Source organism: Caenorhabditis briggsae (genome assembly GCF_000004555.2).
Source record: "Caenorhabditis briggsae complete genome, chrV, whole genome shotgun sequence".
Lineage (NCBI taxonomy): Eukaryota > Metazoa > Nematoda > Chromadorea > Rhabditida > Rhabditidae > Caenorhabditis > Caenorhabditis briggsae.
The window spans coordinates 15,601,316-15,621,383 of NC_013488.2; the positions used below are offsets into that span (position 1 = coordinate 15,601,316).

At 36.7% G+C, this 20,068-nt stretch overlaps 9 protein-coding genes and 7 non-coding genes across 16 annotated transcripts; 9 read left to right on the forward strand and 7 right to left on the reverse strand.

The window, feature by feature from the left end:
• Positions 1-2,657: 2,657 nt before the first annotated feature.
• Positions 2,658-3,893, forward strand: Cbr-str-12 (the record flags this gene model as incomplete). The annotated part of the gene is made up of 3 exons (XM_045238237.1): positions 2,658-2,870; positions 2,920-3,013; positions 3,799-3,893. The coding sequence occupies 3 exons, from the start codon at positions 2,658-2,660 to the stop codon at positions 3,891-3,893; spliced, it is 402 nt and encodes a 133-aa protein (XP_045092795.1).
• A 436-nt stretch (positions 3,894-4,329) lies between these two features.
• CBG04885 lies at positions 4,330-5,193 on the forward strand (the record flags this gene model as incomplete). Its single annotated transcript, XM_045238238.1, has 2 exons — positions 4,330-4,608; positions 4,999-5,193. The coding sequence occupies 2 exons, from the start codon at positions 4,330-4,332 to the stop codon at positions 5,191-5,193; spliced, it is 474 nt and encodes a 157-aa protein (XP_045092796.1).
• A 141-nt stretch (positions 5,194-5,334) lies between these two features.
• Positions 5,335-5,407, reverse strand: CBG28341. Its single transcript has one exon. It is a non-coding gene (tRNA).
• A 95-nt stretch (positions 5,408-5,502) lies between these two features.
• On the forward strand, positions 5,503-5,574 carry CBG28820. The gene has a single exon. It is a non-coding gene (tRNA).
• Positions 5,575-5,955: 381 nt separating this feature from the next.
• On the forward strand, positions 5,956-6,027 carry CBG28543. Its single transcript has one exon. It is a non-coding gene (tRNA).
• Positions 6,028-6,099: 72 nt separating this feature from the next.
• Positions 6,100-7,881, reverse strand: CBG04886 (the record flags this gene model as incomplete). The annotated part of the gene is made up of 3 exons (XM_045238239.1): positions 6,100-6,316; positions 6,594-7,024; positions 7,750-7,881. The coding sequence occupies 3 exons, from the start codon at positions 7,879-7,881 to the stop codon at positions 6,100-6,102; spliced, it is 780 nt and encodes a 259-aa protein (XP_045092797.1).
• Positions 7,882-8,582: 701 nt separating this feature from the next.
• Positions 8,583-8,934, reverse strand: CBG27254 (the record flags this gene model as incomplete). Its single annotated transcript, XM_045238240.1, has 2 exons — positions 8,583-8,793; positions 8,840-8,934. 2 exons carry the CDS (start codon positions 8,932-8,934, stop codon positions 8,583-8,585), a joined length of 306 nt encoding a protein of 101 aa, XP_045098362.1.
• A 948-nt stretch (positions 8,935-9,882) lies between these two features.
• Positions 9,883-10,922, reverse strand: CBG04888 (the record flags this gene model as incomplete). Its single annotated transcript, XM_002638008.1, has 4 exons — positions 9,883-9,999; positions 10,046-10,270; positions 10,550-10,793; positions 10,837-10,922. The coding sequence occupies 4 exons, from the start codon at positions 10,920-10,922 to the stop codon at positions 9,883-9,885; spliced, it is 672 nt and encodes a 223-aa protein (XP_002638054.1).
• A 1,113-nt stretch (positions 10,923-12,035) lies between these two features.
• Positions 12,036-13,378, forward strand: CBG04889 (the record flags this gene model as incomplete). Its single annotated transcript, XM_002638009.1, has 3 exons — positions 12,036-12,082; positions 12,131-12,547; positions 12,592-13,378. 3 exons carry the CDS (start codon positions 12,036-12,038, stop codon positions 13,376-13,378), a joined length of 1,251 nt encoding a protein of 416 aa, XP_002638055.1.
• Positions 13,379-14,067: 689 nt separating this feature from the next.
• On the forward strand, positions 14,068-15,412 carry CBG04890 (the record flags this gene model as incomplete). The annotated part of the gene is made up of 3 exons (XM_045238241.1): positions 14,068-14,114; positions 14,163-14,579; positions 14,638-15,412. The coding sequence occupies 3 exons, from the start codon at positions 14,068-14,070 to the stop codon at positions 15,410-15,412; spliced, it is 1,239 nt and encodes a 412-aa protein (XP_045092798.1).
• A 47-nt stretch (positions 15,413-15,459) lies between these two features.
• Positions 15,460-16,120, reverse strand: CBG04891 (the record flags this gene model as incomplete). Its single annotated transcript, XM_002638011.1, has 3 exons — positions 15,460-15,664; positions 15,709-16,024; positions 16,069-16,120. The coding sequence occupies 3 exons, from the start codon at positions 16,118-16,120 to the stop codon at positions 15,460-15,462; spliced, it is 573 nt and encodes a 190-aa protein (XP_002638057.1).
• Positions 16,121-17,042: 922 nt separating this feature from the next.
• On the reverse strand, positions 17,043-17,114 carry CBG28568. The gene has a single exon. It is a non-coding gene (tRNA).
• Positions 17,115-17,222: 108 nt separating this feature from the next.
• On the forward strand, positions 17,223-17,295 carry CBG28465. The gene has a single exon. It is a non-coding gene (tRNA).
• Positions 17,296-18,132: 837 nt separating this feature from the next.
• CBG28326 lies at positions 18,133-18,205 on the reverse strand. Its single transcript has one exon. It is a non-coding gene (tRNA).
• Positions 18,206-18,297: 92 nt separating this feature from the next.
• Positions 18,298-18,369, forward strand: CBG28363. Its single transcript has one exon. It is a non-coding gene (tRNA).
• Positions 18,370-18,535: 166 nt separating this feature from the next.
• Positions 18,536-19,415, forward strand: CBG04893 (the record flags this gene model as incomplete). The annotated part of the gene is made up of 3 exons (XM_045238242.1): positions 18,536-18,835; positions 18,985-19,190; positions 19,235-19,415. The coding sequence occupies 3 exons, from the start codon at positions 18,536-18,538 to the stop codon at positions 19,413-19,415; spliced, it is 687 nt and encodes a 228-aa protein (XP_045092799.1).
• Positions 19,416-20,068: the final 653 nt, after the last annotated feature.

The following is a 20,068-nucleotide window of genomic DNA, read 5'->3' on the forward strand; positions in this document are numbered from 1 at the left end:
TTATCTCATAGGTCCCATTATTCTCGCTGATCTCATCGTTTTCTTTCTTGCTGATCCCATTCATTCATTTGTATCACACCCCTCATTTTCGTTCCGATTTCCTATATCTACATTTTAATCAATGTTTTTTTTTCTCATACTTGTTCTGTTTTCTTTTTTAATAAATTTTGTTATAAATAAAGTGAATGGCGTTGAAAAGAAAACAAAATTTGAAAAGCGCTCGCTACGATGCTCCGAAATCCCGCTGGTCTGTTCGGAATTAGATCTAATTCGTTCGTAGTTCATTCGGTGTTTGTTCGGAATTAGATCAGCTAAATTCTGTACTAGATCATGCCACTTCTATTTACGAACGAACCCAGATCTAATTCCGAATCAAGTCAGATCTAATTCAGAATCGTTTACCTGAGTTATCTGCTATAGATCATCTGCTATATTTGTCTTATCTGCTATTAGGAAGATCATCTGCTATGGGGTTTCTCATCTGCTATAAATTGTAGAAATTCCAGTATCTGGTGAATGGTCCTGTGGGGTGAACCTCCTTGTTCTCTGTCTGAAAAATTTTTTTGAAATCAGATTTTGAGTGTTCACTATGTACCTCATACTAGAAGAGGTTCGGCGACCATTTGTTTGCGAAGAATAGAACGTATTTATTACTTATACGGGAAATAAATTTTTAAATAAAAAAATCGGAAACGAAAAAAATGTAAAAATACCGATAAGGCAATTTTAAGACAGCGCAAGACAACATTCTATAGTTTTTCTTGAGAAAATTAATCAATTTTAGCAGTATTTCTTCGTTTTTCGACTTCCAGAAATTTGTTTTGTTGCCAAAATCCTCCGAGAGGATTACACGAGGTAGCGTGTCTCGCCACGAAAAGCGTCGTTGGCTGAGGATCAAACGTTAAAGCATGGGCAGCCAAATACGAATTTTCCTGCGTTTCGCAAACTTTTTTTCTTTTTTTTTTCTTTTTTTTTTGAGAAAATTCTCTATTTTCAGCTGGAATATATTATGGTCAAGAATTTTCGGAATTATTTGTGACGAATTTTTAGAAATTCTTAGAAGAATTTTGGGTTTTTTCCATGTTTCGAAAATATCTGAAAACGTTTTTCTTTCTCATTTTTCTCGACTTTCGTATTTTCAACATCAGCATAATTTTCAGGCAGCCTACGGCTCATCAAAAGGAAAAAAGAGATTATATTGATGGAAATCCGACCGGCAATGAATGAAAGTAGTTTTTTTTCGAAATTTTCAAAGGAGAGCCTACTTCGCAGTGTTCAAATCTAGTTTTCAGGTATTTAACACAAATTAATTTTCAGAAATTTGAACTTAAAATCTCGAAAAAATATAATTGGAGAAAATACCCAAAACAATTTTATGATAATCAAAAAGAAGAGCGCTTCGAATATCGTTATCAAGTTTTATTGAAGTATGATCCTGAATGTTGATATCGAGATTTATTGGAGAATTTCGGAATTTTTCATGGAAAATCGATGAATATGGATCGAAAATATCGATTTCTGGAGTAAGCTAATTGTGATGTATTTTGATTCAGCTAATTGTAATGTATTTCTGTGATCGTTCTATTTTGTACCACCGGATATTTATCCCTCTTTCACTTGTAAACTTTTTTTTTTAATCTAAACCCGTCCCCAGAAATATTTGTGTTATTTCTTTTATTGTTTTTAAGTAAAATCTCTTTTTTAGCTGTTTTCTTAATCTATCCGCTGTTCCCTTGATGAAAAATCGAAAATTCAGAGCCATGATTGTGAAATAGTTGTAGTTTATAGTCTAGTTAGCAGACCATTGATTTCGCAACAGAGAAAAAATTTCAGCGAATTCTTCACTTACTAGAATCTGACTTGCCATGTTCAAGTTACTTGCGCGCCAGCGTTAATAAAGCTCAGGTTTCACTGATTTTCCCAAATAATAGCAGACTAGAAAACCCATAGCAGATGATTTTCCTGATAGCAGACGAGATTCTGAAACTGGAGTAAAAATAGCAGATAAGACAAATATAGCAGACGAGCCAATATAGCAGATGATCTAGCCATAGCAGACGAGCCAATATAGCAGACGAGTAAATAGCAGATAATACCAAAGCAGATGAGTATTTGCCTAAGTGAAAAGCTTGTAGATCAAAAGCTTTGGATCTATAGTGAACGGGACAATAATATTTCAGATTTGCTGATTATCGAAATTTGAAATGATTTCTGAATTACAGTATTTTGCAGATAAGTAGCTGGAATATTCAAATAGGAAGTTTTCAGTAGAATTACGGGAGATTCAGTTTTAAAGGTTTTGTATTAAGTTCGAAAGTTATATGGTTCACACGGTACAGCACTTCGGTTTGGATTTTCTTTTTTTTTGGGCCCTCTATTTAAATTTTTGTCAACTATTTTTTTTTTCAGATCCCCTTGCACCAAAACTCATTTAATTATAATTCAAATTGTTAGCACTTGGTATTTTTTCCTTAAAAACTCAATTTTTCCCATTATCACAAATTTGACTCTTTTTGATTTCTTGGATATTGCTCCAGACAACCGATACAATATGACTGGAGTTATGACGGAGGCGTTACCTATGAAAACTACAAAAATTCAAAGTGGTATTTAATTCCCAAACCAAATAACCAATTTTTTCTAATTTTCCTACAACTATGTCTGAATCTTCTGGAAATTTTTTATTCTGGATTCAAGTCACACATTTTGTCCCAAAACTTGGATTCATTCTCACAACACTTTTCGGATCGCTTCTTCTTCTGCTCAATTATCTCGGCGCGCAGAAAAACTTTGGATCCTATAAATACCTGATCAGTGCGTTTACAATTCTTGGCATGGTTTTTTCAGCCGTTGAGATTCTGGTTTATCCGGTAGGCAATAAGAAGGAAAGATCCTGAAAACCAATAAAGAAAATTCCAGAATGTGCACAATTATAAAGCCGGATTTCTGTTCTTCAGTTTCCAAGAGTCTTTTGGTTTGACAAGTTCATGGAGTAGGAATATACCATTGGCAGGTTACACATTTTTCCATTCAGCCACAATGTCGCTGTTGTCGGTGCATTTTATATACAGATATTGGGCTGTTTTTGAGTGAGTTTTCATTTTAACAAAAATTTTAAAAACATCTTTTTCAGCACTAACAAATTAAACTACTTCCAAGGGATCCGGTCTCTGATCTGGTTTGGCTACTGCACATTCTTTGGGTTCCAATATGCCCTTGGAACTTACTTCTTCCTTGCCAGAGACGAAATTGCCGATGAATACTTCCGTGAAGACGTTCTTCTTCGCTACAATGCAAATATCACAGAACTTCCTGCAATGTCAATTGTATCTTATGATCCTGTTGATGGATCAATCCGCTGGTTTAATCTTATGGGAGTGATCAATATCAGCGCAATTGTCAACTTTCAATATGCCATTATGATTTATTGCGGATGGACGATGCATACAAAAATGGAGGATAAGATTAAGCATTTTTCGGAGACATTGAGAAAGCATCATAAGCAATTTTTCAAGACTTTGGTTATACAGGTACGGATCCTTTTGAAGGAAAAAAGGAGAAATATATTTGGGATTACAGATCACAACTCCCACTATCATTCTTTTTATTCCGATTACTATCATCATGATTTTGCCAATTATGAATCTGGATATCAGTCTTCCAACTGGAGTGTTCCTTTGTAGTTTTACCCTCTATCCAGCAACTGATTCGATGACTGTAATGTATGTGGTGTCAGAGTATAAGAATACAGCTAAAAGTGAGTTTAGGAAATTATTTGAAACTGAATGTTTTGTTCAGGAATCCACAAAGTGTTCGGAAATGGAATAAAAGAAATACAAGTATCGAGAATTAGCTCTACAATAAACCCGGCCAGCACAGCACCGTCTTCGTGAATTTAAATATTTTCTTGATAGCTTTTGTTCCGGTTATAGCCTTAAACATGACAACATCATTAAAAATGGTTATCGGAGCTCCACAACCCTTTAATGCTCTAATATAGAAGCCAACCCTATATGTACACTTTAAGCTCAATTTCCGTGGTTACTTTAAAAGATATAAAATACTATTCAACTGATAAATTATTTATCATAATATCAGCAATAATTTAACAGCAGACAGATTTTTAATATCTATTATAGGAACCGAGATACATGAGCTCAAAACGTTTACGGTACTCGTAAGAATATGGAATACCCCGAAGAAGAATATAGTTTGTTCCGAACATTACATCTCACAAAACTTGCACCCAAACCCCACACAAACACTTTTATAGTTTCTCCGGATATATAAATCAGAGAAGTTGTCATTTTCCGATCCAAACTACGAAGCATGAAGCTTCTTAGTCTTGTTTTCTTGGTGCCTTTTATTGCGGCCATTTTCCTCGAAGGTAATGGTAACGGTGGAGAAAGACATCATAGTGGAGGTGGTGGATTCTCGTCTTCTTCTTCGTCTTCTGGATCATCTGGTTCTTCTGAAGAACATGGACACCATCATGGGCATAGGCCACCCTATAGGCCACCCCATAGACCACCACCACCACCCAGAAAGCAATGTGATGAGGGATGGATGAGATTCGAGAGACCTAATGGATTGATTTGGTGTATTTATGTGAGTTTGAAAGCCGGTTTTGAAGTTTAAAATGCATTTTTTCAGCTCGGCTATTCTGGAGTCACCAACGGCTACTTTTCTCAAGATCAGGCTCAATCTGCATGTCAAAGTCTCGGAGCCACTCTCACCAAATTTCAAAACGATAATGAGCGAATGACAGTAGCTCGTGAGGCTCTGACTAAAATCACCAACCAAGGGATTATGGTAGCTGGGCTTTGGCTTGGAGCCACAAATCTTCCGGGATGCCGATCTCCTAGTTGTGGACCGTATAGCACTTTTCAATGGACCGATGGACATACAACAGGATTCGAAGGTTTGAAGTGGGGAGTTGGCGAGCCGGATAACAATAATTGGCCGTGAGTTTTTAGTAGGAAAAAATTATAAAAGTAGATGTACAGAGGAGTCACGGCTTGCATTCAACAGTTTATCATTTCACCAAACTTCGTGGCGGGACCAAATGACTATGCCTCTTGGAAAGCAGCATTTAATAATGGAGATTTGGACAAGTATACATGTCAAGCACCAGCCTATCCATACACGAGATACTATGCTTGTGGAAAAGTCGGTGCTCAACGAACTGCATAAGATTCAATAAGACTCAATAAATAATATTTTCATGGGTTTCCTAGTTTCTATATAAATTAACGGCGTTTTTTAAAGCTAATTGACAAAAAGAAAAGTATAGTGTACTACTGAAATGCGATCCAAATAAGGAAAAAAGCAGAATGATCTCGGGTGGGCTCGAACCACCGACCTTCTGTGTGTTAGACAGATGTGATAGCCACTACACCACGAGACCGCTGTTGGAAACAACATACAAGAAGGGACACTAACGAGGGCGACACACACGCACTAGGTGACCTTCATAAACGCAAATTGACCCTTGCACTTTCGGCCTGCTTAGTATAGTGGTTAGTACTCCACGTTGTGGCCGTGGCGACGCTGGTTCGATTCCAGCAGCAGGCATTGTTTTCTTTTTAATTTTTTTGTTTCGGTAATAGGTTTAAAAATGTGGCTTCGGGCGTTTTAATTTGGTTCTTCACATGTTTTGATCCAGTTTCGTTGTTTCTTGGGATAAAATTTTTAGAAGAGATTCATTTCTTATCGGCATTTATTTAGGTGTCTCTAGTTTCTTTTTTCAATGCAATTTCAATTTTAACATGCAAATGGAAAACCAAAAATAATTTCAAAATCTGAATAAATTTTTTTTTTTTGAGTTTACATGTTGTGTAAGTTTCCAATCTCCAAACTTCTCGTCTTTTTCCCCCATTTTCAGTGCGCGTTCGTTTTTTCGTTTCTTCTTTTCTGTTTCATTTGTTAACGTTCTCTTTCCCCCATCTCTCCGTCGCCCGTATAGCTCAGTGGCAGAGCGTCTGTCTCGTAAACAGAAGGTCGGCGGTTCAATCCCGCCTGGGGGCATTTTTTGTTTTTTATCATTGTTTTAATCAAAAAGAATACTTTAAAAATAACACATAGTTTTATTGAAAACTTTCAAGGATTCGGCATAGGCGCCGGAGTTGTACTTTTTGATTTTTTAACACGAGACATACAGAAATTGTAAAAGTATTTGATAAGCATACAGAAATATACAAAAAGGGTAAGTAGGCCGAAATAGAAACTGAAAATTATAGGATCCGGATTTTCGGCTCCTTTTCCGTGGACCGCAGCGATGAGAACGTGAAGAGCAGTTATAGTTAGACCGAAGGTTCTGGAAAAAATGTTACCTTAAAACCTGTAGTAGAAGAGCCCCCTAACTTTGAGCCAAATTTTCTCAGTTTCTGTCAAAGATATAAAAAAGTTTTCAACTGATAAATTGTTTATTATAATATCAGAAGTGTTTTATTAGTTGACCACTTTCTGATATCTTGCTTAGGAATAGAGATAATTGAGCTGGAAGTTGACACTGTGAGGGGACCCTTCTGTTACAGGTTTCACGGTAGAAATTTTTTAAATTTTCCAAGGTACAATGATACTTGAAAACTCACACCAAGGACAAAATCACCCGAAAAACTATACTGGAAGTCCTGAGTTTCTTCGAAGAGCTTCTTTTCTGCTTATCCTTCTGCCATTGTCTGATTTGCTCCTTGTTGGAATTCCTAATCGAGCTTCTTGGTCTTGGAAACTTTCCCTCAAAAATCACTCCATTAAATTTGTGTTTCCAATAAATCAATCGATCGATAAAAATCAGCACAGCCACCAGAATCATCCACGTAGGCAGATAGAAACATACATCCAGACGCCCGGACCAACAGTTATCCCGAATTCCGACATATAAAAATAGAACGCCAATTCCCAGAAGAATGACATTGGTGACGTATGTAACGACTAAAGACATGATACAATCATGGATAGCTAGGTAGGAAAAGAGAATAGACAAACCGTATTCAAGCAGTGTTTTCATCTTTCGGGTTTTGTTCTGAAAAAGGGTTATTGTAGTTTGATCAAGATTTTTAAATTATTTTTTTTTAAAGGGGGACTCCGACCAAAAATTTGTATTGTATTAAAATGTGTTAAAATTTATCTATTTTCCTAATATTATTGCGAAAAAATTCAAAAGAAATCTGAAATCCCCGAAAAACGCCGTTGAAAATGAAAAAAATTCAAAAAAGGTGCCGCCGGGGGACGAGGATTTGAATTCCCGCGCAGTGAGAAACCTAGGCCACGGCGCCTGACAGCATTATTTTCAAGTGGCCGACAGTGTTTTTTAATGTTTTTTACCTGTCGGAGATAAAAGCAAGAAAAATCCGGAAAATTTGTACGGTAAGAAAGTCGCGCCGCTCGCGTGGCCTAGGTTTCTCACTGAAAATCCTCGTCCCTCGGCGGCACCTTTTTTTGAATTTTTTTCCTTTTCAATGGCGTTTTTTGGGGATTTCGGATTTTTTTCGAATTTTTTCGCAATAATATTCTGAAAATAGATAAATTTTAACACATTTTGATGCAATAAAAAAATTGACCGGAGTCCCCCTTTAATATCTTTTTTCGCCTTCTTGTTTTGATCACAAGGAACACAAACTAATAACAAATAATGTCAAAAACATAAAAAAAATGTATAGCCATAAACCCAAAAGAAAACACTAAACATTTAGAAAAACGGGATTTCAAAAAAGTTTTTTTTTTCAAAATTTCAAAAAAAAAGTTTACCTTGGCAAACTCGAGAGAACCTAACAGCAATGGGTGTCTTCGAACGAATAAACTAGTTTCCCAATAGACGATGAGATCAGAAGTCATTTCTTCTTCTGTTTTTGACGACAACGTCTTCTCGCTGTTCTTCATTTTTTTCACGTAATTTTTCTGTTTTTTATCAACCTTTCTTCTTTTTGATACATTTAAGACACTCTTGTTTTCAAATTAATAGTCTGCTGATTCTGTTGACAAAAGTGATATAACATTATTATGACTTTTGAAAGGGAAACAATATTTTTGAATGGAAGTTTTGAACTTTGCAACTGAGTTTTCAGGCAATTGGAAACTTAAATTCTTGTATTACTTTGATTTAATTCCAATGCGGCCAAAAGATTGAAGATGTGCGGAGCTTAAGTTTGGTAGGAATATCCTCCAAGGAGCATGAATTTTTCGTTGTTTTTTAATGATTTTTTTTCGATTTTTGGAGCATTTGTCCACCAGAAATACCGACCACTAGAATGCCACAAAAATGAGACCACCAGAATACCTTAAAACCTGCAATAGAGGGTCACCTAACATTTGACTTTGAGCCAATTTAACTCGGTACCTGTCAAAGGTATGAAAAAGTTTTAACTGATGCATTGATTATCGTAAAATCAGAATTATTTTATCAGCTGACCAATTTTAGATATCTCTCATGGAAACCGAGATGATTGAGCTCAAAGTTGACGGTTTGGGTTGGCTTCTCTCAAAGGAAATACGGTATTTTAGGTTACCGTAGTTGTCGTTGTGATACCATCAGACACGGTAAAAGTTAGACATCGATTTATCAAAATTTTGAAACAAAAATATCAAACATCCGAAATCAAATCCGAACCATCTCCCTCCTGTCTCTTACAGTAATCATAGCAAACCGTCACCAGATATTTGACAAAAACGCATGCATAAACTTTCACGATATATAGCCCAAAACAAAATCCATAGACAAAAAGTTGAGGAGCTTTATCGAATCCTCCAACTGACATAATGTAGGTAAATTGCATTGAAACACCGATTATAGTTCTGAAATATTCAAATGATTTAAAGTTTAGGTCAGTTAAAAGCTTACATGATCAAAACCCCGATCTTGAATAACACATCAAAATATAGCACCAGTTTCGCCTCCTTTTTAGCATAGCTTATCCATGAAAATAATAACTCCATTTTCAGAGAAGTTGCTACAATGACCATCCAGTAAGGGACAAAAGTGATTGTAGAGGGTCCATTTTCGCTAATTGCGAGATAAAGGAAAAGAGAAGATATAGAGATCAAGAATGTGGAGGAGAGGATCTGCGTAGCTGGGAATTTATAGATTGGAAAATCAAGAAAAATTTTTGAAGAGCTTACCCAGTTAAAAATTGGCGCAGTTCATCATTTTTGCTAGTAGACTGACTTGTGGGAGAGATGACAAATCAGCTACCTTCTTTATTTTTTCAATTCCTCAGATTTCTCCGAGACGTATTTTGTTGCTAGCAGTAAGGACGGTGACACATTAAAGGAGGCCAGACACGAAAGTCTACGGAGTTTTCTTGGAGCGAGAGTATGTATTCTAACGGAAAATCGTGCGATTGCGACCAATGCGCGCTACTTGACGAGGATTCATTTTTTCCAATATACACTAGATTTCTTCACTGTTTGTCAATTACTCCCGACTTTTACTAGTTATTCGGCCATTCTAGGATGTCGCCGCATGAAAACAGAAAAAAAAAACGAAAACGCACAGATGGGGATCGAACCCTCGACGCCCGACTGATAGACAAGCGCGTTCACCTCTACACCACAGGGGGGGGGCTTGTCGTCTACTGCCACTAAAACGATTATGAAACAAGGAGTCGGCGCCGCTTGGACGCGTTCTCGCTTGTACAGTAACAGAGAGTTATGGTTTGGTGTCCATTGTTATTTTTTGACTGTACTGTGTCATATATCAGAAAACTAGAATTTTGAAATTTTTCATGTCTGGCCTCCTTTAAGAGATTTTCATTTACTGCAAAATTAAAAAAAAAACAGTGAGATTATGGAGATCAATAATATGAAGGAGAGGATCAGTGAAAATACACAGATTGGAAAATCGAAATCAAAAATCGGATGCCATCTTGAATAGCGAATAGTCAGCTACAATTCCTCATCAGTTTGAACAGCTCTAATGGATTCAATAAGTTTAACGATATCCCCACGTGGTCCTCTGGGATCGATGTCAGCTGTGCGATCTTTTCGGTTCAAGTTTAATAGCTGTAATTTTCAACTTTTCAATAAAATACTTAAAATTATTCTTCACCTGTTTTGTTGTCACATTAATTCCTCGTTCATGAGCAACTCGTTTCGCATTAACTATCGTTTCATTAGGCATCACGTCGTTCCGCAGAATATCAATCTGATGAGTGTTCAGGCGCCGTTTATTCGAATTTGAAGACTCGGGAAGTTCACATTCATTGGTGAGAATAACGTAGTGCGAGTAGATATAGTCATCGTATGTGAAAACCCAAAAATAAACTTGTAAAAACTTAAAGATATACTGCTAGCCAAAATTCTGTCTTAAAATGACAAATTTAGTTTTTGGGTGACTGAAAAAGTACTAATTTCTTGTCCGTTTAATTTGAAAAAACTCTGGGATTATAAAACAAATCTAGAACTTTTTTTTGTTCTATACTTGTTCTCAAATTCTTGATTTTTTCTAATAAGACAAATAACGCGTACTTTTTCAGACACCCAAAGTTGACACTTCTCAACTTGAATGCTCAGTTTGAGATAGGTTTTTTGACCAGAACTGTATGTGACCAACCTGCTTCGATATGTCCTCTGATTCATAGCGGAGACAGCGGACAGTTTGAACGTCGCTATCAAAAAGTTTCATCATACAGTAGCGAGGTTCATGACGGATTTTCAGGGATCTGACTGTTTTTGACCATGTAATAGTATCGAACGGAATTTTGCCATTGCTCTCTTTTGGAACTCGAATTGTCAGTGTACCTTCTTCTTTGAGTTTTTGAAGTTCATTTAATCCGATTTCGAGACTTTCGGAATACCTGAAAGCGGTCAGTGCTCACTTGTACTTATGATGTTGCTCACGTCTTTTCGCTGATTATCTTCATCCATTCCTCTGCAGTCAGCCATTTTTTCTTTTTCATTTTGACGACGTCTTCGGAAGAGATCATCCTGAAATTCTAAAAGTTTAGTGGGATTTGAACAAAAAATCGATAACCCTAGAAACAAGTTTAAAATCAGCTATTTCGTTTCGAAAATTATTCTAACAAAACATTGAAATTTCAAGAAAACTAAGAGAAAAATATGGATTTTTCAGAAAAAAACCTGTTTTAAAACTTTTTTAAAAAATTAAAAGACTAGTCGCAGAGACACTTGGTAGTATTAGAGACAAGTAGTATAAGAGACGGACGGTAGTGAAAGAGACACTGGCAGGAGAAGAGACCATGGTGAAACAAGAGAAATGGCAGAAAAGGAGAGAAGTAGTATGAGAGAAAGTGGGAAAAAGAGAAGATGGTAGTAAAAGAGACTTTGGGCAAACACTCTTTTACTACCTTTCTCCATTTCTTGATCTTTTATACTGCTTTTTCCAATATCATGTATGTCGTTCAGGATCCAACTTGTTAGGAAAAATGGCTTCGAAATCATTTAGTTTGTTCCAAGTTTCCAATATTTTTCAACAAAATTTTTAAATGTTTATAGCATATTTGTAACCGGCCGGGCAGAGTTTTTTCCACATTTCAGAGGCCGGGCCCGGGCCCCTCATTTCACAAGTTTTGAAAATTTCAAAAAACACATAAGAAGGTTGATATTTTCTGTGATATTTTCGATCAAAATTTTTTTTCAAGTTTTTTCGATTTTTTTTGATCAAACAGACAAACAATCCAAAAAACAAAAAAATGAAGAAAATTATATTGAGAGCTCAATAATTTGGCTCAAAAATTCAGGATTTTCGATACCGGGTCTTCCGGCCCGGGCCCGGGCCTCGAAAATTTCCTCAGACCCAGCTCGGAATTTTACAAGTATGGTTTTTAGCGAAAAAGTCGGAAAAAGATCACTTGATTGATTATCATTTATTATATTTTTGCTGATTACTAATGTTCTATATTCCTCAGTTTTCGCAGTTAGAATAACATGAAATGTCGTTGAGATGTGACTAACCTCGATGACACCTTCTTATCACTGTAGTTTCATTTTTCATTTTGGTTGTTCTCTTCTTCTTATTTTTCCTCTTTTCTATACTTTTTCACCATAAACTTCGGACATTATATCTGTTTCGTACCATTATGCCTGACAACACTGCTAGTCAAGAACTACTACAATGCTCTGAGAGGTAACCGTTCTGTTTTTTGAATTTTAATGCTCACTATCAAGTTTTCAGATCCACTAGTCGTCCTGCGGATCAGATTAACAAATTTCGAGAAATTTTCCTTCCGCTCCTCATCATTTGTATTGCATGTGCACCTGTCGCTTATCTTCTCTCGTTACTCATAACTGAACTCATTCTGCCCCAAGAAGTTTGCAACAAGCGTGTAGTTGGATATTATACAGTTGCTGAGTGGAACAAGCTAAAAGAGAACCAAATTGAAAAGTTGACCCATCTCATTTTAATGTTTGCTTATCTACAAGACGATGGAAGTGTTATAGTTAACGGCGGACCCTATGAAGTCAAAGCGTCTGACATGAAAGAAGTTATAAGTGTGGCTAAAGAAAGAGAGAGTCTGAAGGTAATGATAGCTATTGGTGGATCCGAACCTCATTTGTATTCTCCCATGGTTTCGGATCCTGTAAAAAAGAAGTGAGTAGTACGTTAGGCTTATTTTATTACTTTGTTGCATTCAGGAACTTCATGGACTCAATCACTAAACTGTTCGAAGAATACGACATTGATGGGATCGAAATTGTTTGGATGTACGTTTCGGAAATAGATAACGAGAATCATCTGAGACTGCTTCGTGAGGTTCGGCAACATTTGACATCCTTGAAGACTTCAAAAGGAAAAAAAGAAGATTATGTGCTTAGTACTGGTGTATCTAGATACACTGAGTATTTTAAACATCTTTACAACAACAAAGTTTTGACATATGTGGATTTCCTAACAGTTCAATCTCATGATTGGTCCTATTTAAATACCCAGGTTGGACCTGTTGCACCATTATACGGAGGACCGCAGGATAGCATTGATGATGCCATGAAATATTTGGTGTGCCAAACAAAACAACCAAGTAAACTGAATCTTGGAATTCCGATGTTTGGTATGGAGTGGAAAAACGCATCGTTCCCGATAAACGACTATAATAATCAACTTTATATACCAAAAAAATCTGGGAACAATTGGTCTTCTTATTATTTCTGGAGAGACGAAGAGGTCAAAACATTTAGTCCTTCTGAAGTTTCATGGCATGAAAAGTCACAGACTTCATATATTTTTCGAAATAATGTTTTTGTAAGTTTCGAAAACGAAAGAAGTGTTCAAGCAAAAGCCAATTATATCAAAATAAAGAACATCGGAGGAATAGCTATTGATGCGATTGATCAAGATGATAAAAATATTCTAATGAATGCTGTCGCATCAATGAATTTATGTTCCGGAGAAGATGAAAATAAAATCCAATATGGTTGTAAATGATGTCCCGATTTCTAATAAAAACTTATTAACTTTATGTGTCCATTATTTTTACAAAATTCTACTCAACGACAATTTAGCTTTCAAGTCTAGCTTGCTTATCCATAACACGCCGACAATATTCGTTCCTATCCAGTCAGATATTTCTTCTTCTCTGCCTGGACGATGTCTTTGGAAGATCTTCGCCTTTAATTAAAAGAATCCTATATGTAGTGTCACACACCCCTTTAATATTGTTTTCAAAGGAAAACTACTTATCAAAAAATGAGCCATTGTCTTTTTTTTAATTGTTAAATATAGCATAAACACAACAACCGTGATTGAATTGATCGATTTTCATCTATGATTCTTTGGTTGATTACTACAGGGTGCTTCAAAAGTTCTGCAACCAAAAGAAGACATCATAACGTCTCGTTTATTCAAACAAGTAGAAAAAGTCGGAAAAAGTGAATTCTTGGATGACTTGATTGATTTTTATTTTTGATATTTTTGCTGATTACTAATGTTTAGTATTCTTCAGTTTATGCAATTAGAAGGTTGAGAAGTATCGTTAATTTGTAACTAACCCGCTGACATCTTCTTATCAATTCAGTTTCATTTTTCGTTTTTATTGTTTTCTTCTTCTCATTTTCTCTCTTTTCTTTCTTCTTGTTCATCTAAATCTTCGGTTCAAAATACTGTTTCGCATCATTATGCATGACGAAACTACTAGGCAAGAACTACTGCAAGGCTCTGGAAGGTACGTTTTTTTCTTTAAAACTTTGAAGTTTTAATAATAATTTTTCAGATCCAACAGCCTGCCTGTCAATGAGATCAAAAAATTTCGAGAAATTTTCCTTCCATTCCTCATCATTTGTATTGCATGTGCGCCTGTCGCTTATCTTCTTTCGTTTCTCTTAACCGAATACATTTTACCACGAGACGTTTGTCACAAACGTGTGGTTGGATATTATACAGTTTGGGAGAAGAAGACGCTGACTGTGAATCAACTTGAAAATTTGACCCATCTCATTTTTATGTTTGCTTACATAACCAGTGATGGAAGTGTTAAAGTCAAAGAAGGAGCATATACAACGAGAGCGTATGACATGAAGGAAGTTATAAGCATGGCTAGAAAAAATGGGAGTCTCAAATTGATGATGGCCGTTGGCGACCACGACGCAACCGTGTATCCTTCGATGCTTTCGGATCCTGTGAGAAAGAAGTGAGTAGTAATGCAGACATAGTTTATTACAATATTCTGTTTTTATTAACTTCATGAGCACAATCACTCAACTGTTCGAAGAATACGACATTGATGGAATTGAAATTTTCTGGATGTACGTTTCGGAAAAGGATAAAGTGAATCATATGAAACTGATTCGAGAAGTTCGGAAACATTTGACATCTTTGAAGACTTCGAAAGGAAAAAAAGAAGATTATGTGTTTAGTACTATCTCATCTCGGTACACTGGGAATCGCGAACACATCTACAACAATGAAGTTTTGAAATACGTGGATTTCCTAACCGTTCAATCTCATGATTGGTCGTATTTGAACAAATATGTTGGACCGGTTGCACCATTATACGGAGGACCGAAGGATAGTATTGATGATGCCATGAAATATTTGGTCTGCCAAACCGAACAACCAAGTAAGCTGAATCTTGGAATTCCGATGTTTGGCATCCAGTGGATAAACACTTCGATGCCGATCGATGACTCTAGAAATCAACTTTCAATACCAAAGAAAGCTGGAGAAAAGCAATACTCTTACTTTTTCTGGAGAGAAGAGGAGGCCAAAACCTTTATTCCTTCTGAAGTTTCATGGCATGCAAAATCACAGACTCCATATATGTTTCGAAATAATATTTTTCTAAGTTTCGAAAACGAAAGAAGTGTTCAAGCAAAAGCCAACTATACAAGAATGAAGAATATCGGAGGAATAGCAATTTATGCGATTGATCAAGATGATAAATATGTTCTGGTGAACGCTATATCATCAGTGAACTTATGTTCCGGAGAAGATGAAAATAAAATTCAATATGATTGTAAATAATATACCGAGATTTAATAAACTTTTATCAATTTTATGATCGCATTATTTTAAACAATTCTACTCAATGATCTTTTAGCTTTCAAGTCTAGCTTGCTCAACCAAGCTACACAAATAATATACATAGTTTCAATAAACGACACCAGGTAACAAATCAGTGCAGCAAAGGAGAATCCAAATACAGTGAAGACTAAAGTAGGCTTACAAGATTCTGTGAATATGATTTTTTGGCTCCAGACTGCTCCGATGATAATCCTAGAAAACAGAAATTGAAAGATAATGCATTTTTAATAACTTACGCCACGAAAAAAAAGATCCTCAAGTTCGTCTTGGCTAGAATCAAAATTTTCGAAGAACTCTTTGCTCGATCTTTTTCCCATGTTTTCATCAGCTCATAATCATCAGTTTCTGGTCGTCGGAATGTCTTTTCAAATTTGGCTTCGTTGATAAGAATCTTCCAGAATATCACTCTATCGATAATGATAAAAATAGCGACACAAATCAGCCAAATCGGGAGGGACGGATTGATAGGACATTTTGATAGGTTTTTCAGACCAATGAGAAGAAAATACACTGGGAGAATTGCATAAATGATGTTTGAGACGATAAGAAAACCTGGAAATATTTCGATCATTCAAAAAAATTGAAGAAAATCATACAAATTGCACTTCTTTCGGAAACTTCCTTTTCAGATCGTTCGACTAGAATCATAGTGAAAAAAGAAGACTCGATTTGAAAAATGAGAGAAAAAAAATCATCTAATTGTTTTTCAACAAGTAATCCGGTTTCTTATCACATCATCGTCTAATTTTCACTTTATTGTAATCAAAAAGACACTGATTGTTTTTGAAACAATTTCTAGAGAAAACAATAGTGTATTAAAAATCTTGTTCAACATTTTTCCGTTTTGTAATCCGGTGAGAATTGCTCCCAAGCAGATGCAAGCATTCTGACCATTGAGAGAACCATATATCAGTTACTCCCGAAGAATCCAATCTCAAAACTTTGAGAATTTGAACGTTTCCCGGAATTTGAGGTCCCCAAAATCCACGAAATCCCATTAGGTCTCTTGAATTCCAGCCATCCATCATCACATGCTCTTCTGATTTCAATAGGCTCCCGAGGACGACGACGTTGGTCTTCTGTTTCCACGTGGTGGCTGTTCCTCGGATGACCAAGATGAAGAACTGAACTTCTTCCTTTATGATCAAACTCAATATAGAAAAGTTTCTTGGTTTTTGCTTTCTGGAGTTTTGCAAAAAAAGAGCGTGGTGTGTAATGCGAAATGAGGGGTTTATGATTTTGATTTCGAGGTTATGTATTCGATTTTTATAGGTTCGGAGATTTTCATGAAAATAGTAATTTTCTTTGTAATTTTTTTTTCTCATTTCAAATCGTATACTTCTTTGTCGTTTAGTTCATGTGATAAAGATTCAATTAAGCAAATTTGCGATACTTGTCAAATATTCTGTCCCGAGCAATTGGTGTTTTGGTACACTTTGACTCTCATGGGTTATGGCTATCAAACGAGAGAAAAGCTTCGAAGGGTCAAAACTTGTAAAAGCGAATCGATCTTACTTTTAACACTTTCTCTAACACTCAAACATCATTCACAAAAAAAAAACGAAAGCAATGCCTGCTGCTGGAATCGAACCAGCGTCGCCACGGCCACAACGTGGAGTACTAACCACTATACTAAGCAGGCCGAGAGTGAAAAGTCCAATTTGAGTTTATGAAGTTTGGCAAGTGCGTGTGTGTCACGTCCTCGCTGGTGCCCCTTCTTGTATGCCATGGCGCTCCCCTCTCAACCAGCGGTCTCGTGGTGTAGTGGTTATCACATCTGTCTAACACACAGAAGGTCGGTGGTTCGAGCCCGCCCGAGATCAGTCTTATTTTGTTTTAGTTGGTTTTTTCGTGTATGTTTCAGTGTTAGAGAAGGCGTTGAAAGTAAGATCGATTCGCTTTTACAATATTGGACCATTCAAATCTTTTCTCACGTTCGATAGCCAATCGAAGAGTGACTCAACAATTAAGTTATCCCTCTAATAAAGCTTGACTTCACAGACTTCAGAACTCAAAAACCATTAAACTTTCATTTGCCGTTCTACTCGTGTTATGTCTTGCTACAGTCTTGCTTCAAAATCGAAATTTCGAAAAGCAAAGAGATCGGGCAAAAACTAATAAAAATTTCTGATTTAGCAAGGCATAATATGGGTAGAACGAGTAAGAAAAGTTTCTTATTTTTGGTTTCTGAGGTCTTGCAAACAAAGACGATGGCGTGTAATGTCAAATGAGGGGTTTATGATTTCAAGGGGTTTCCATGTTTATGGATTCGGAGTTGTGGTATAAAAGAAGCGCAGGACGCGTTCAATTGAACCAGTTATTTACTTTTGTATATTTTTTCTCATTTCACAACGCATGCTTCTTTATCAGAAACTTTACCCAATTTTGCGGTACTTAGCAATCATGGGTTATGGCTATCAACCGTGATAAAAGTTTTGAGGTCGAATGTTTAAAAAGCGAAGCGATCTTACTTTTAACGCCTTCTTTATAACTGAAACATTATACACGACACCTAAAAAAAGGAAAAATGCCTGCTATTGGAATCGAACCAGCGCCGTTACTTGTTCTTCGTTATTTTTTGAATTTCTCAAAAACGCTGAAAATAGAGCATTATAATATAAAATCAGAAAAATTAAAAGAAAAAAACGAAAAACTAAGACAGATCTCGGGCGGGCTCGAACCACCGACCTTCTGTGTGTTAGACAGATGTGATAACCACTACACCACGAGACCTCTGTTTGAGAGTGGGCGCCAGGGCATACAAGAAGAGTGACACACACGCACTGGCCGACCTTCATAAACACAAATTGGACTTTGTACTCTCGGCCTGCTTAGTATAGTGGTTAGTACTCCACGTTGTGGCCGTGGCGACGCTGGTTCGATTCCAGCAGCAGGCATTGCTTTCGTTTTTTTGTGATTGTTGTTTAAGTGTTAGAGAAAGAGTTAAAAGTAAAACCGATGAACTTTGCTTTCACAACCTTTGGCCCATCTAAGCTTTTCTCCAGTTTAATAGTCATTACTCATGAGAGTCAATGTTTGTTGAAAATTAAGAAAGCAACAACAATGAAGCTTCTTATTCTTGTTTTCTTGTTCACGGTGCCTTTTATTGCTGCGATTTTCCTCGAAGGTGGTGGTGGAGTAAGACATCATGGTGGAGGTGGTCGATTCTCATCATCTTCCTCTTCTTCTGGATCTTCTGGATCTTCAGAAGAACATGGACACCATCATGGGCATAGGCCTCCAAGTAGACCACCCCATAGACCTCCACGACCACCCCATAGACCACCACGACCACCCACCAGAGAGCAGTGTGATGATGGATGGCTGGAATTCCAGAGACCTAATGGGATTTGGTGTATTTTGGTAATATGAAACTCTAGGAGACGTTCAATTTTCTAATTTTCAAGGTTGGTAATCCAGGAATTACGAATGGATGGTTCTCTCAACAAGATGCTCAGAATGCTTGCATCGGCATGGGATCAGTTCTTACCGGATTCCAAAACGAAAACAAGCGAATGAAAGTGGCAGAAGAGGCGCTTAAGTTAACAACAGCACTAGGGCGTACTGTAGCTGGACTCTGGGTAGGAGCTACTAATCTTCCTGGATGCAGATCTCCTAGCTGTGGACCGTATAACACTTTCCAATGGACCGATGGAGATACAACAGGATTTGAAGGCATCAAATGGGGTGTCGGTGAACCGGATAACAATAATTGGCCGTGAGTGTCCTTGTTGTCTTTAAAATACGTTTAAACTCAAACAGGGGAGCCACAGCTTGCATTCAACAGTTCATCATTTCTCCTAACTTTGTCGCTGGACCCGAGGATTTCGCGGGATGGAAACCAGCATTTGTAAATGGGGATCTTGACAAGTACCAATGCAATTCGCAAGTTTATCCAAGGACGAGATTCTACATATGCGGAAAGAGAGGAGTTCGGAAATAATTGATCGTTTTTCTTCAATGAATTGTGTTAATAAAAAAAATGTTTGAATTAAAAATATAGTGATACACAGGGTGGCTAATAAGTATGTGGTTTTTTGTTGTGAAAAAAAAAAGTCCTGGAAAAAAAAGTGGGTTATGACATTGGAACTAAAACCATTTTTTGATATAATGAACCTTTTAAATAATTATTTGAGTACATGATCGAAATAGGAAGCTATGGCTTCGATGCAAGGCTTCAGACGATAAGCGAGAAAAGTAGAATGTGTCATGGTTTGCGGTGGAATCACAGCAACAGGTACAACTTAAAAAAAAAAGTTTTTGTTGATTTAAACGTGAAAATCAGCTCGCAGGTCTATCAAATAGTAGTTTTGATTCATAATTTGTTGCACTGGGCCACTGGACGCTTTAGTGAACGTCTTTGAATCCTTCCATAAGTCCGAGAACCGTCTTGTGAATAGAAATCTACATTTGCTTAGACGCTCATTTTCCTGTTATATATACCTCGAAAAAGACTTTTTGCCTCCGAACTCTTCGGATTTCATTCCGATGGTCTTCAGTGTGTGGGACTGTAGAAGAACAAGATCTCAGGAATCTGCTAAAGCTGTTTAGACTTTCTGGAAGGAACCTGTCAAAAATTCTGGGACGATATTGACG